The sequence below is a fragment of the Erythrolamprus reginae genome, chromosome 2, assembly GCF_031021105.1.
Source record: "Erythrolamprus reginae isolate rEryReg1 chromosome 2, rEryReg1.hap1, whole genome shotgun sequence".
Classification (NCBI taxonomy): domain Eukaryota; kingdom Metazoa; phylum Chordata; class Lepidosauria; order Squamata; family Dipsadidae; genus Erythrolamprus; species Erythrolamprus reginae.
The window spans coordinates 46,796,607-46,807,290 of record NC_091951.1 but is presented as its reverse complement, the minus strand read 5'-3'; the positions used below and the strand labels follow the sequence as shown (position 1 = coordinate 46,807,290).

Genomic DNA, 10,684 nt, shown 5'->3' with positions numbered 1-10,684 from the left:
CAAAGTCATTTGTAACGAGGACAGAACAGACCTTATCATTCTAGGAAATTTTTCATCTTTGAGAGTGATGTATGCATGATTCAGAACTTAGGATTTCACCGGCACTCACTGAGTTGTCCTGCTCACCACTTTTTAGCTAATTGCAACATGATTCTTAACAGAAGTTAGGCTGTATAAAGGTGAAGAGGATATCCGTCAGAGGCGACTCCTCTGTGTTCAGGGAGCTAGGTTAAACAAACCTAGGAGAGACATAAAACTACACAGCAGAACAGAAAAATAGGCAGGAAGAACAAGTTACAGAAAAGTTTTTAAACCTTGGTTGAAACCCGAGTAAGCTTTTCAATCTAACTGCAACTTTCAACTATTAAATTTCTTTGCTTATTATTTAGTTCAATTACTCTCATAATTTGCTTGTTACTCCTATCCTCTTTCTATCTTGTCTTCCCTCGCATCTCCTTTATTCAGCCATGCTACACATAATTCTTTTTTCTTTTCTAGATTATCATTCTCGCTTCTTACAGGTCGAATCCCTTCTGGCTTACCTCTATCACCCAAAAATATCTTTGAGAAGCAAGAAAGCACCTGGACCAACCTGAGCAACCATAATGGGATTCATCAAACCCTTTATCATGAAATAAACAGAACAAAATGTTCCAACCACAGGACCTGAAGTTCCTAAGGGTTTGAAGAGATGATATGGAGGTGACAAGACAGGGTGGGGTGGGGTGGAGAGAGATTTAGCTAGTGAAAGAATGCAGATGGAAAGAAAGAAGGGGTTGAAAAAGAACTGAGTTAGCCTCTCAGCTCTTTTCAGTCTCTTTATTGTCCAGCTTGACCCAGAACTAATATTGACAGCTGCAAACCAACATGAGCCTCTCACACCTTGAAATAAGCCCCCTCCAAATCCTTTCACAAATCTTGTTTTTATGAATATGTAAAGCAACTAGAGAGTTTAATACATGGCTAGAACAAAACCACACAACTGATATTGAATTAAGGTAAACATAGAGATTTCCCTCGGACGTATGCACTAGTCATTTCCAGCTCAAAGAATGGTGCTAATCTCCATTTCAAACCCAAAGAGCCAGCTCTGTCCAAAGACGTCTCTGTGGTCAGGTGGCCGGCATGACTAAACGCCTAACGCTGTTACTTTCCCACCAAAGGTGGTCCCTGTTTTCCTCCTTGCATTTTTACATGTTTTCAGACTGCTAGGTGGACAGAAGCTGGACAAAGTAACAGAGTATTTAATTATCTTTACTTAACTTCTTAACTTTATTTCTCATTCAAATGTATCTTTGTTTTGGGCATTCTCCAGTCGATGAATTATGTTATGGTAAAAAAGACTATGGAGTGTGCTGGAGTACTTTCTCATCATTCCATGCATTTATATGGCTCCTTCCCTGTGGATACTTTGATGGGTTGTAAGATCACTGCTTGTTCTGAAGTCCTTTCCACACTCCATGCATTTACATGGCTTCTCCCTTGTGTGGATCCTTTGATGGCATATAAGTTGGTTGCTTCTTCTGAAGCTCTTTCCACACTCCATGCATTTATATCGCTTCTCCCCAGTATGGATCCTTTGATGGGTTGTAAGATCACAGCTTATTGAGAAGCTCTTTCCACACTCCATGCATTTATATGGCTTCTCCCCAGTATGGATCCTTTGATGGGTTGTAAGATCACTGCTTGTTCTGAAGTCCTTTCCACACTCCATGCATTTATATGGCTTCTCCCCAGTATGGATCCTTTGATGGGATGTAAGATGACTGCTTATTGAGAAGCTCTTTCCACACTCCATGCATTTATATGGCTTTTCTCCTGTGTGGATCCTTTGATGGCATATAAGTTGGTTGCTTCTTCTGAAGCTCTTTCCACACTCCATGCATTTATATGGCTTCTCCCCAGTATGGATCCTTTGATGGGTTGTAAGAACACCACTTATTGAGAAGCTCTTTCCACACTCCATGCATTTATATGGCTTCTCCCCAGTATGGATCCTTTGATGGGATGTAAGATTACCGCTTATTGAGAAGCTCTTTCCACACTCCATGCATTTATATGGCTTTTCTCCTGTGTGGATCCTTTGATGGCATATAAGTTGGTTGCTTCTTCTGAAGCTCTTTCCACACTCCATGCATTTATATGGCTTCTCCCCAGTATGGATCCTTTGATGGGTTGTAAGATTACCGCTTATTGAGAAGCTCTTTCCACACTCCATGCATTTATATGGCTTCTCCCCAGTATGGATCCTTTGATGGGATGTAAGATCACCACTTGTTCTGAAATTCTTTCCACACTCCATGCATTTATATGGCTTTTCTCCTGTGTGGATCCTTTGATGGCACATAAGTGTGTTGCTTGTTCTGAAATTATTTCCACATTCAATGCATTTATATGGCTTTTCTCCTGTGTGGATCCTTTTATTAACAGTCTTCTTTCCATGTTGATTGCATTTATTTGATGTCTCATCAATGTGAAAACCTTTTTGTGACTCAAGGGACTCATTTTCTTCAGAAAGTGTGAATATGCAATTTTTCTCTTTGCCTTTGCATAGATTGGCTCTTTCTTTGGCTTGTGATGGACAGGGTCCATTGACATCTAATGTCTCTTTGACGTGTCTTGTGCCTTTCCCAATATATTTCTTCCTTCGTTTTCCTCCTTGATCAGTAAATTCCTGCATCTGAGCAACAATCGAAAACGAGCTTTCCTTTTTCAAGTTATTTGACAGATTTCTTTCCTGCCTTTGGGATTCTGTTTGAATTGCAAGTTTCTTCCTTACAACTCCTTGTCCAAACACTTTGATTGGTTCTCCAAAGATTTTATTGTAATTCTCATTATCACCTTCAAAAAGAAAGAAAAATGAAAATGAGAGAAAGGTTGGGGGAAAAGATCACTCTGTCAGAAGTCATTTTAATTGCATTTAGGTATTGTGCCAAATTCTATATATGCCCCATTTTTGCATCCTTATAGTGGCATGGTATAGAAATTATAATATCTCTATGTATGAGGTGTAAAATCTCGAAACAGACATTAAATCAAAAAGGTTGAATGATATGGAAGCACATCGGCCGAAATAGTTGAAATCTGCATGATGGAGTTTGCCATTCCCTCCAACTAAGAAATTACTTTGTTGCTAAAATGTTAAAATATAAATATAAAAACAAATTGAATAGTATATATTTACGCAGAATGCCACAGATCTATTTCCTACTTGTCTTTCTGAACACAATGAAAGTGAAATTGAGAGGACAAACTAATGCTTATTTGTTTATTTCATTCGTAAAAGCCTGCTCCTAGCATTTTTGTGCATTTTTGTTCATTTTTATTTAGTTCAGGATGACACTTCAAACTTTTTTTTACCTTTTTCTGTTGGATCACTATTTTGAATATCCCTGATCATTACAAAAATAGAAATAAACTGAAAAATGTTATGCTTATTGGGTTTTTTGCTCAGAAATAAGGCCTCCCCCCCCACGACTGTGCAATCATTTTCACTTTAAAAATTTTTTAGCCTGCCAGTTCCAACTTTTTTGAAAACCATTTTCACTGGGATACTAATTTGAACTTTTCTGAACATAATGATATGAAAATTGAACTGAAAAAATTGATGCTAATTTGATTATTTTGCTCATAAAAGACCCCCCCCCGCTGTGTGCAATTATTTCAATATGTATATATTTCAGGCTCCAAAATCAAAATATTATTAAAACATTTTGCATTGAAATACTAGGTTGAACATTTCTGAACATAATGATATGAAAATTGAACTGAAAAAATTGATGCTTATTTGTTTATTTTGCTCAGAGGTAGGCCCTCCGACCCCCACGGCTGTGTGCAATCTGTTTTACTTTACTTTTTTTTTTAGGCTCCAAATCCAAAATATTTTTAATACCGTAGGCATTGATTTACTAAATTGGACATTGCTGATCATCAGAAAAATATTCCCCACGGTTTCAAATTGGTGCTTATATTTTTATTTCACTCAGAAAGCCCAAACCATATTTTTGCTGTGTGCAATCATTGCCACTTTAATTTTTTTTTAGCCTGCCAGTTCCAACGTTTTTGAAATTATTTTTCATTGGGAAACTAGATTGAACATTTCTGAACATAATGATATGAAAATTGAACTGAAAAACTGATGCTTATTTACTTATTTTGCTCAGAAAAGGGCCCCCCCCCCATGATTTGGAACACTTTTTTCAGTTTATTTTTTTTTAGGCTACAAATCTCAAAAAAATCCCCCCTTTTGTATTGATATAATAAATTAAACATTCCTGATCATACGAAAAATAGAAATGAACTGAAAAAAATGATGCTTATTTGTTTATTTTGCTCAGAAAACGGCCGACACCCCTCGGCCTTGCTGTGTGCCATTATTTTCAATTTTTATATAGATTTGGTTGAAAATATTTGGAATATCCTTTTGAAAAGCAAGTACATGATGGCCAGACAACTAATTTTATGAAAGAAATCCATTTTACTAAAAACAAGTATGTAATTTTGAAATGAAGAGCATAATTTGTATATAAACTGAAAAAATTGAGCACAGCCTGGTGGGGGCCTTTTCTGAGCAAAATAAACAAATAAGCATCATTTCTTTCAGTTCAATTTTCATTTCATTATGTTCAGAAATGTTCATTTTAGTATATCAATGCCAAAGTTATTGAAAATATTCAGAAGTAGGGGTCTAGAAAAATGCTTGAAAAAAATGGGGGGTGGGGTGGCCCTTCTAAGAGAAAAATAAACAAATAATCATCAATTTTTTCAGTTCAATTTTCTTTTCATTATGTTCAGAAATTTTCAGACTAGTAATCCAACACCAAATATACCAAAATGTTTCCAGTTTTCAGGCTAAACTATCTATAAATTGAAAAATATTTGCAAAAATGCTAGGGGCAGGCTTTACAAGCAAAATTAAAATATAAGCATTAATTTTTTCATCTCAATTTTACTCTCATTCACTACAAACTGTCTTCCTGAACTCTCTGACTGGAGACTAGGAAACCCTTACCAAGAGAGGCCACATTCCTATAATTCTCCAGCATGACTTCCCGATGCAGAGCTTTTTGTTGAGGATCCAGCTGAGACCACTCCTCCTCTGAGAAATAAACAGCCACCTCCTCAAAGAGCAGAAGACCCTCCTGAAAGGGGAGAAAAAGTACAAAACAGAATGAGGAGGGACTGCGGGATATTTCCTATTAATTAGATATTCCCAAAGCAAACATACACACTAAGATAAGTGGCTATCTTGAATGATTCTGTAGGGTTTTCAGTGCCATTTAGGTTAAATAAGCACAGCTTCTTTCTGGATCAACTGAAATTCCAAACACCCAGCCAGGCAGCCAACCATCATCAAAACACTCTTCCTTCTGGATCTATTAATCCATCCACAATCAAAAGGCCCTCAGTATCTTGAGAAAATCAATGGGCAGGTGGGCTTTGGAAAACCCTCTGATATGTGGGAGGGAGGAGTGGCTACTAGAGCCAAGGAGGCACTTGTGCACCCCCTCCTCAAGAGGCCCTCCCTGGACCCCGTTGTACTTAACAACTACCATACAGGCTCCAACCTTCCCTTCATGGGGAAGGTTGTTGATGGTGTCGCTCCAGCTCCAGTGGTCCTTTGAAGAAGCCAATTATCTAGGCCCTCCACAGTCAGGATTCAGGCCCGGCTACAGCATGGAAACTGCTTTGGTCGTGCTGATGGATGGTCTCTGGCAGGCCCGGGAAAGGGGTTTAGCCTCTGGCTTGGTGCTTCTTGACCTCTCAGTGGCTTTCGATACCATCGACCATGGTATCCTTCTGCGATGGCTGGAGGGGTTGGGAGTGGGGGGGGCACTCTTCTGCAGTGGTTCTGCTCCTACCTCTCTGGCCGATCACAATCGGTGTTAGTGGGGGGTTAGAGGTGGACCTCGAGGTTTCTCCCTTGTGGGGTGCCTCAGGGGTCAGTCCTCTCCTCCCTACTATTTAATATCTACATGAAACTGCTGGGTGAGATCATCCAAGGGCATGGGGTGAGATGCCATCAGTATGCTGATGACACCCAATTGTACAGCTCCACCCCATGTCCAGTCGGCAAAGCAGTAGAAGTGATGTGCCAGTGCCTGGAGGCTGTTAGGGTCTGGATGGGTGTCAACAGGCTCAAACTCAAACCTGACAAGACAGAGTGGCTGTGGGTTTTGCCTCCCAAGGACAATTCCATCTGTCCGTCCATTACCCTGGGGCAGGTGAATTATTGACCCCCTCAGAGAGGGTCCGCAACTTGGGCATCCTCCTCAATCCACAGCTAACATTAGAACATCACCTTTCAGCTGTGGAAAGGATGGCATTTGCCCAGGTTCGCCTGGTGCACCAGGTGTAGCCCTATTTGGACAGGGAGTCTCTGCTCACAGTCACTCATGCCCTCATCTCCTCGCGGTTCGATTACTGCAACACTCTCTACATGAGGCTACCTCTGAAGAGTGTTCGGAAAATTCAGAGCATGCAGAATGCGGCCGCACAAGCAATCATGGGCCTTCCTAGATATGCCCATGTCTCGTCAATACTCCGCGGCTTGCACTGGCTGCTGATTAGTTTCTGGACACAATTCAAAGTGTTGGTAATGACCTATAAAGACCTACATGGCATTGGACCAGAATACCTATGGGACCATCTTCTGGCGCACGAATCCCAGTGGCCAATTTGGTCCCACAGAGTTGGCCTTCTCCAGGTCCCGTTAACTAAACAATGTCATCTGGTAGGACCTAGGGAAAGAGCCTTCTCTGCGGCAGCCCTGGCCCTCTGGAATCAACTCCCCCTGGAGATTCAAATTGCCCCCACCCTCCTCGCCCATTTATGTCGCCAGGCATGTGGGGACTAATCCACCCACTTTTGACTTGTAGCATTTGAATGTGGTGTGATTGTGTAGCATTGATTGTTGTTAGTAATGCAGTGTTCCCTCGATTTTTGCGGGGGATGCATTCTGAGACTGCCAGCGAAAGTCGAATTTCCGCGAAGTAGAGATGCTTCCTTTCTTCCTCCCCCCTCCCTCCTCCATTCCTGGCAGAACACGCAGGGGCAATGGGGCAGCAATCTGGGGGCTTTGCTGCGCTCTAGGGCGCAGATGGTGGTGGCAGAGGCTGGAGAGAAGGCCACACAGCTCACGTACCTGCTACTGCTGCTGCCATTGATTTTGCCACTGCTGGGCCCCTCAGCTATTTGGTGGCCCATGTATCTTCTGTCGGCCGCAGTGGCGGCAGGAGACGCAATCTGGGCAGCGGCTGCCGACACGTGGGCCGCCAAACAGCTGAGAGGCCCGGGGGTTGCAAAATCGGCGGCACTAAGGCTTGGCTTTAAGCCTTATGAGGGCAGTTGGGGGGGGGGAATCCCACCAGTCACCAGCCGGAAAAGCCCTAAATTTAAAGGGTTTCAATCCTGCCTGTTCACGCTAAGCCGACGTTTCTTGAGGCTGCCTTCTCAAGAGAAATGGCATCGCCGGCAGAGGCACTCCTTTTGCAAAGCCCGGGGTGGGCGCCGCGCCATCTGACCTCCAGATGAGGCGGCATCTGGGTCCCGGGCTAAACAGAGGAAGAAAAGGGGGGTGGGTGCTCGGCCTGATTTCCCCCATGAAGAAAAGAAAAAGTCACTTGAACCCTCCGCTTCCTCGCCTCGAACTCCTCTAAGCGCTTCCTTGCAAAGCACTGTCTCTATTACATGCCGATGCCCCAGCAGCTCGGCATCCTGAAAGCCTGAACCATCGGCCCCCTTTGCTGCTGCAGGTGGGTAGCCGCTCATCGGGTTCCAGAGACTCACCCATGGCCACCGAGGGCTGCTCTCCAAGTGGGGCCAGCACCGAAAGAAGACGGGTCTAGTGAGGGGCCCGAGCCTTGACCCCTGCTGCCCAAATTGTGCCTCCTGCCGCCGCTGCGGCTGACAAAAGACACGTGGGCCGCCAAACAGCTGAGGGGCCCTGAAGCAGCAAAATCGGCAGCAGCAAAATTGGTGGCAGTGGGTGGCAGTAAGTCTCTTCAAGTGGAGCGTACCAATGCTCCAAGAATTAAAGGGGAAGGCTGGGGCAGAAGCGGAGCTTTTATTTAGATACGGCTTTTTACAATACATTTTAAAAATAAAAAAATACCACGGGTTTTCAAAATTTTTATTTATTTATTTATTTATTGAAAAACCGTGGTATAGGCTTTCCGCAAAAGTCAGACACGCGTAAATCGAGGGATCACAGTAGTAATGGGTTTTAACTTGTTTTTTTAATATTAGATTTGTATTTATTGTATTTTTATTGCTGTTGTGAGCCGCCCCAAATCCTCGGAGAGGGGTGGCATACAAATCTAATAAATTATTATTATTATTATTATTAACCCATCAGAAATGTTTCTGTAGATGAAGGGATTCCTTGTAGTGTTTTATGAAATGACTTATCTTGTCCTGAGAAGGAGCAATCCTGCTCATGCCCAATACTTTGATGGAAGTGCTGGGAGAGCTAAACCATCTGTGTGATGTGCCATCAACATCCAGAGACTCTGTCCCTGCTCAGATTGCAAGGAAGCTTCTGGCATTGTCAGCCATTGTCTGGCATGTAAATAAGGAAATGGAGAACGTTTTCTGAGGAAAACATTTCTTAGCCTTTTGCAAAACTGGATTGTACTGCTGCTCGGAATATAAGCCCTACCCCGAAGATAAGCCAGAATTCAGAGTGTCCTCAGGGAGGGTGGGGCAGTGGGCATGGCCTTCATTGGAGTAGGTGAGTACGTGTGTGGGGCCAGATGGTGCCTGGAAGGAACTGCGGCCTGTGTTTGGGTGTGGGGAGGCCATGGTTCCCATCATGTGTTTTTGCTGGTGCAGAGTGTGTGGTGGAACTGGTGGATCAGGATGGACGGTGGGGGCTGATAATGCAGAGGGTGGCACCAACGCTGCCCCACCACGTTCCTTGCCACATAGCAGCAGCACTGGCAAAGGGGCAGCTGGGGTGGGGGAGGCATGTGATCTGGCCTATCAGAGGTGCCGTATGGATCATGTGCTTTCTCTACCCACCCCCACATCTCTAGTTGCTGCTGGTGCCTTGGTGAGGCGAGGGAAGCCAATTGGTGGGGTGGGGTGGGGAGCAGCCACCCCTCAGCCGGTACATGTTCAGCCCCACCATCCAACCTATTCCTCCAGTTCTGCCGGACAATCTATAAAGAAATATAGGTGGTGTGATGGTGAGTGGAAACGATGGGGCTTTTCAACCCTCACTTCAGAAGGAAGGAGAAGGGAAATGGAGACCATTACCTCAAGGGCTGCCCCTTATGCAGCTTCTCCCTGGGGTTGCTCAGAGAAACCCTGCACGGAAGGAAGGCTCTGTTTCTTTCAGATTTGTCCCAGCCCTCCATCCTCTCTGAACCTTGACCTCTCTCTTTGGAGGTGATAGAGGGAAAGGCTAGGCTAAAGCACAGGAGAAACGGGGGGAGAGAAGCCACACAACGAAGGACAAGGGGTCACCCGCCTCTCCATGAAACCTTTAGTTTATGGTGAAGGAAAAGTTCATTGTGTATAAAATAATTTAAGTTTTATTTTAAGAATATCAGTATTTGCTGTCTGTAGTTTCTGTCTTTAACAAGATTAGGATTTCCTGTTTTTCCTTATCTTGTGACTGTCATTTTGGGATCTGTTTTTAACAAGATAAATGTCTGCTGTTTAACAAGATAAATGTTTGCTGTTTAACAAGATAAACGTTTGCTGTGTACCCAATAAATCACATAAGGTGCCATTCATCTCCAGAGAAAGAAACAGGATGTAGACCATATTTAGGCAAGGAATTCTGTGTACCCCTATGATAGGTTGAGGAATTCTGTGTACCTTTGTGATTTGTAAAACCTATATAACCTGCTCTTTAGCTTCTGTACATGTGTCTCTTCCCTTATGAAGAGCACCCGCTTTGCAAACCGTTTTTGGTATACCCAGAGAGAATAAACATTTCTCGTGTGAACTTTTTCATAAAATTTCAGCGCACAGTGGCATGCAAAAAGGCATTATTTGCACGTTAGCAGCAGCTGCCAAAATCAAAACAAAACCCTGCAAGTTTATGCGCCCTTCCCATTTATTGCCCCCTTTGGAGAAAACGTTTCACCACCATTGTTGTTATTCAGATTACATCCTGGCGTGTTTTGGCAGGGGAAGGCACCGCTGGAGGTGGGCGAGGAAGGCCAACTCCCCTTCCCCTATGTTCTGCAAAGCCGGTGAGGTTTTCCGTACAGAAGCAGATTGCTTCCCACAGCATTGACCTCGACACCCGCTTCAGACAGCAAACAGAAGAGAGTTGTTCTTTTTGTCCAGGGCCTTTGAAATCCCCAACCCCCCTTTCATTCTTCTCCCTTAAAATTCTGGGTTCTGTCAGTGCTGCTCTCAGCCACTCTGCTGCGCTGCTCCTTCCTGGCCCAGTCCGAGGCGGCCAAGATCTATGACCTCCAGAGCTCCCTCCCACTGCCGGCCTGTCAGGACCCCTTTGCCAGCGACCACTGTAGGAGTCACACTGCATGACCCACTGCCGCTTTTGGGCTACTGAGCGCCTTCCTACAGGTCTACTGCAGCCTATTTATAATTATTATTTATTTATTTATCAGATTTGTATGCCGCTCCTCTCCGCAGACTCGGGGCGGCTCACAGCAATAATAGTACAATGTAAACAAATCTAATATTTAAGTTTAAGTTAATTTAA

The 10,684-nt window shown here is 43.7% G+C and overlaps 1 protein-coding gene across 1 annotated transcript in view; it reads right to left on the bottom strand.

Annotated features, from left to right (window-relative positions):
* Nucleotides 1–912: 912 nt before the first annotated feature.
* Nucleotides 913–10,684, bottom strand: part of LOC139160358 (zinc finger protein 208-like) — a 173,109-nt gene continuing 163,337 nt past the window's right edge. The window contains exons 14-15 of the mRNA XM_070738127.1: nucleotides 10,544–10,550; nucleotides 913–2,357 (exon numbers count right to left, since the gene is read on the bottom strand). Coding sequence (XP_070594228.1) covers nucleotides 1,385–2,357; nucleotides 10,544–10,550 — 980 coding nt within the window. The 3' untranslated portion in view covers nucleotides 913–1,384. The remainder of the gene's footprint in view (nucleotides 2,358–10,543; nucleotides 10,551–10,684) is intronic.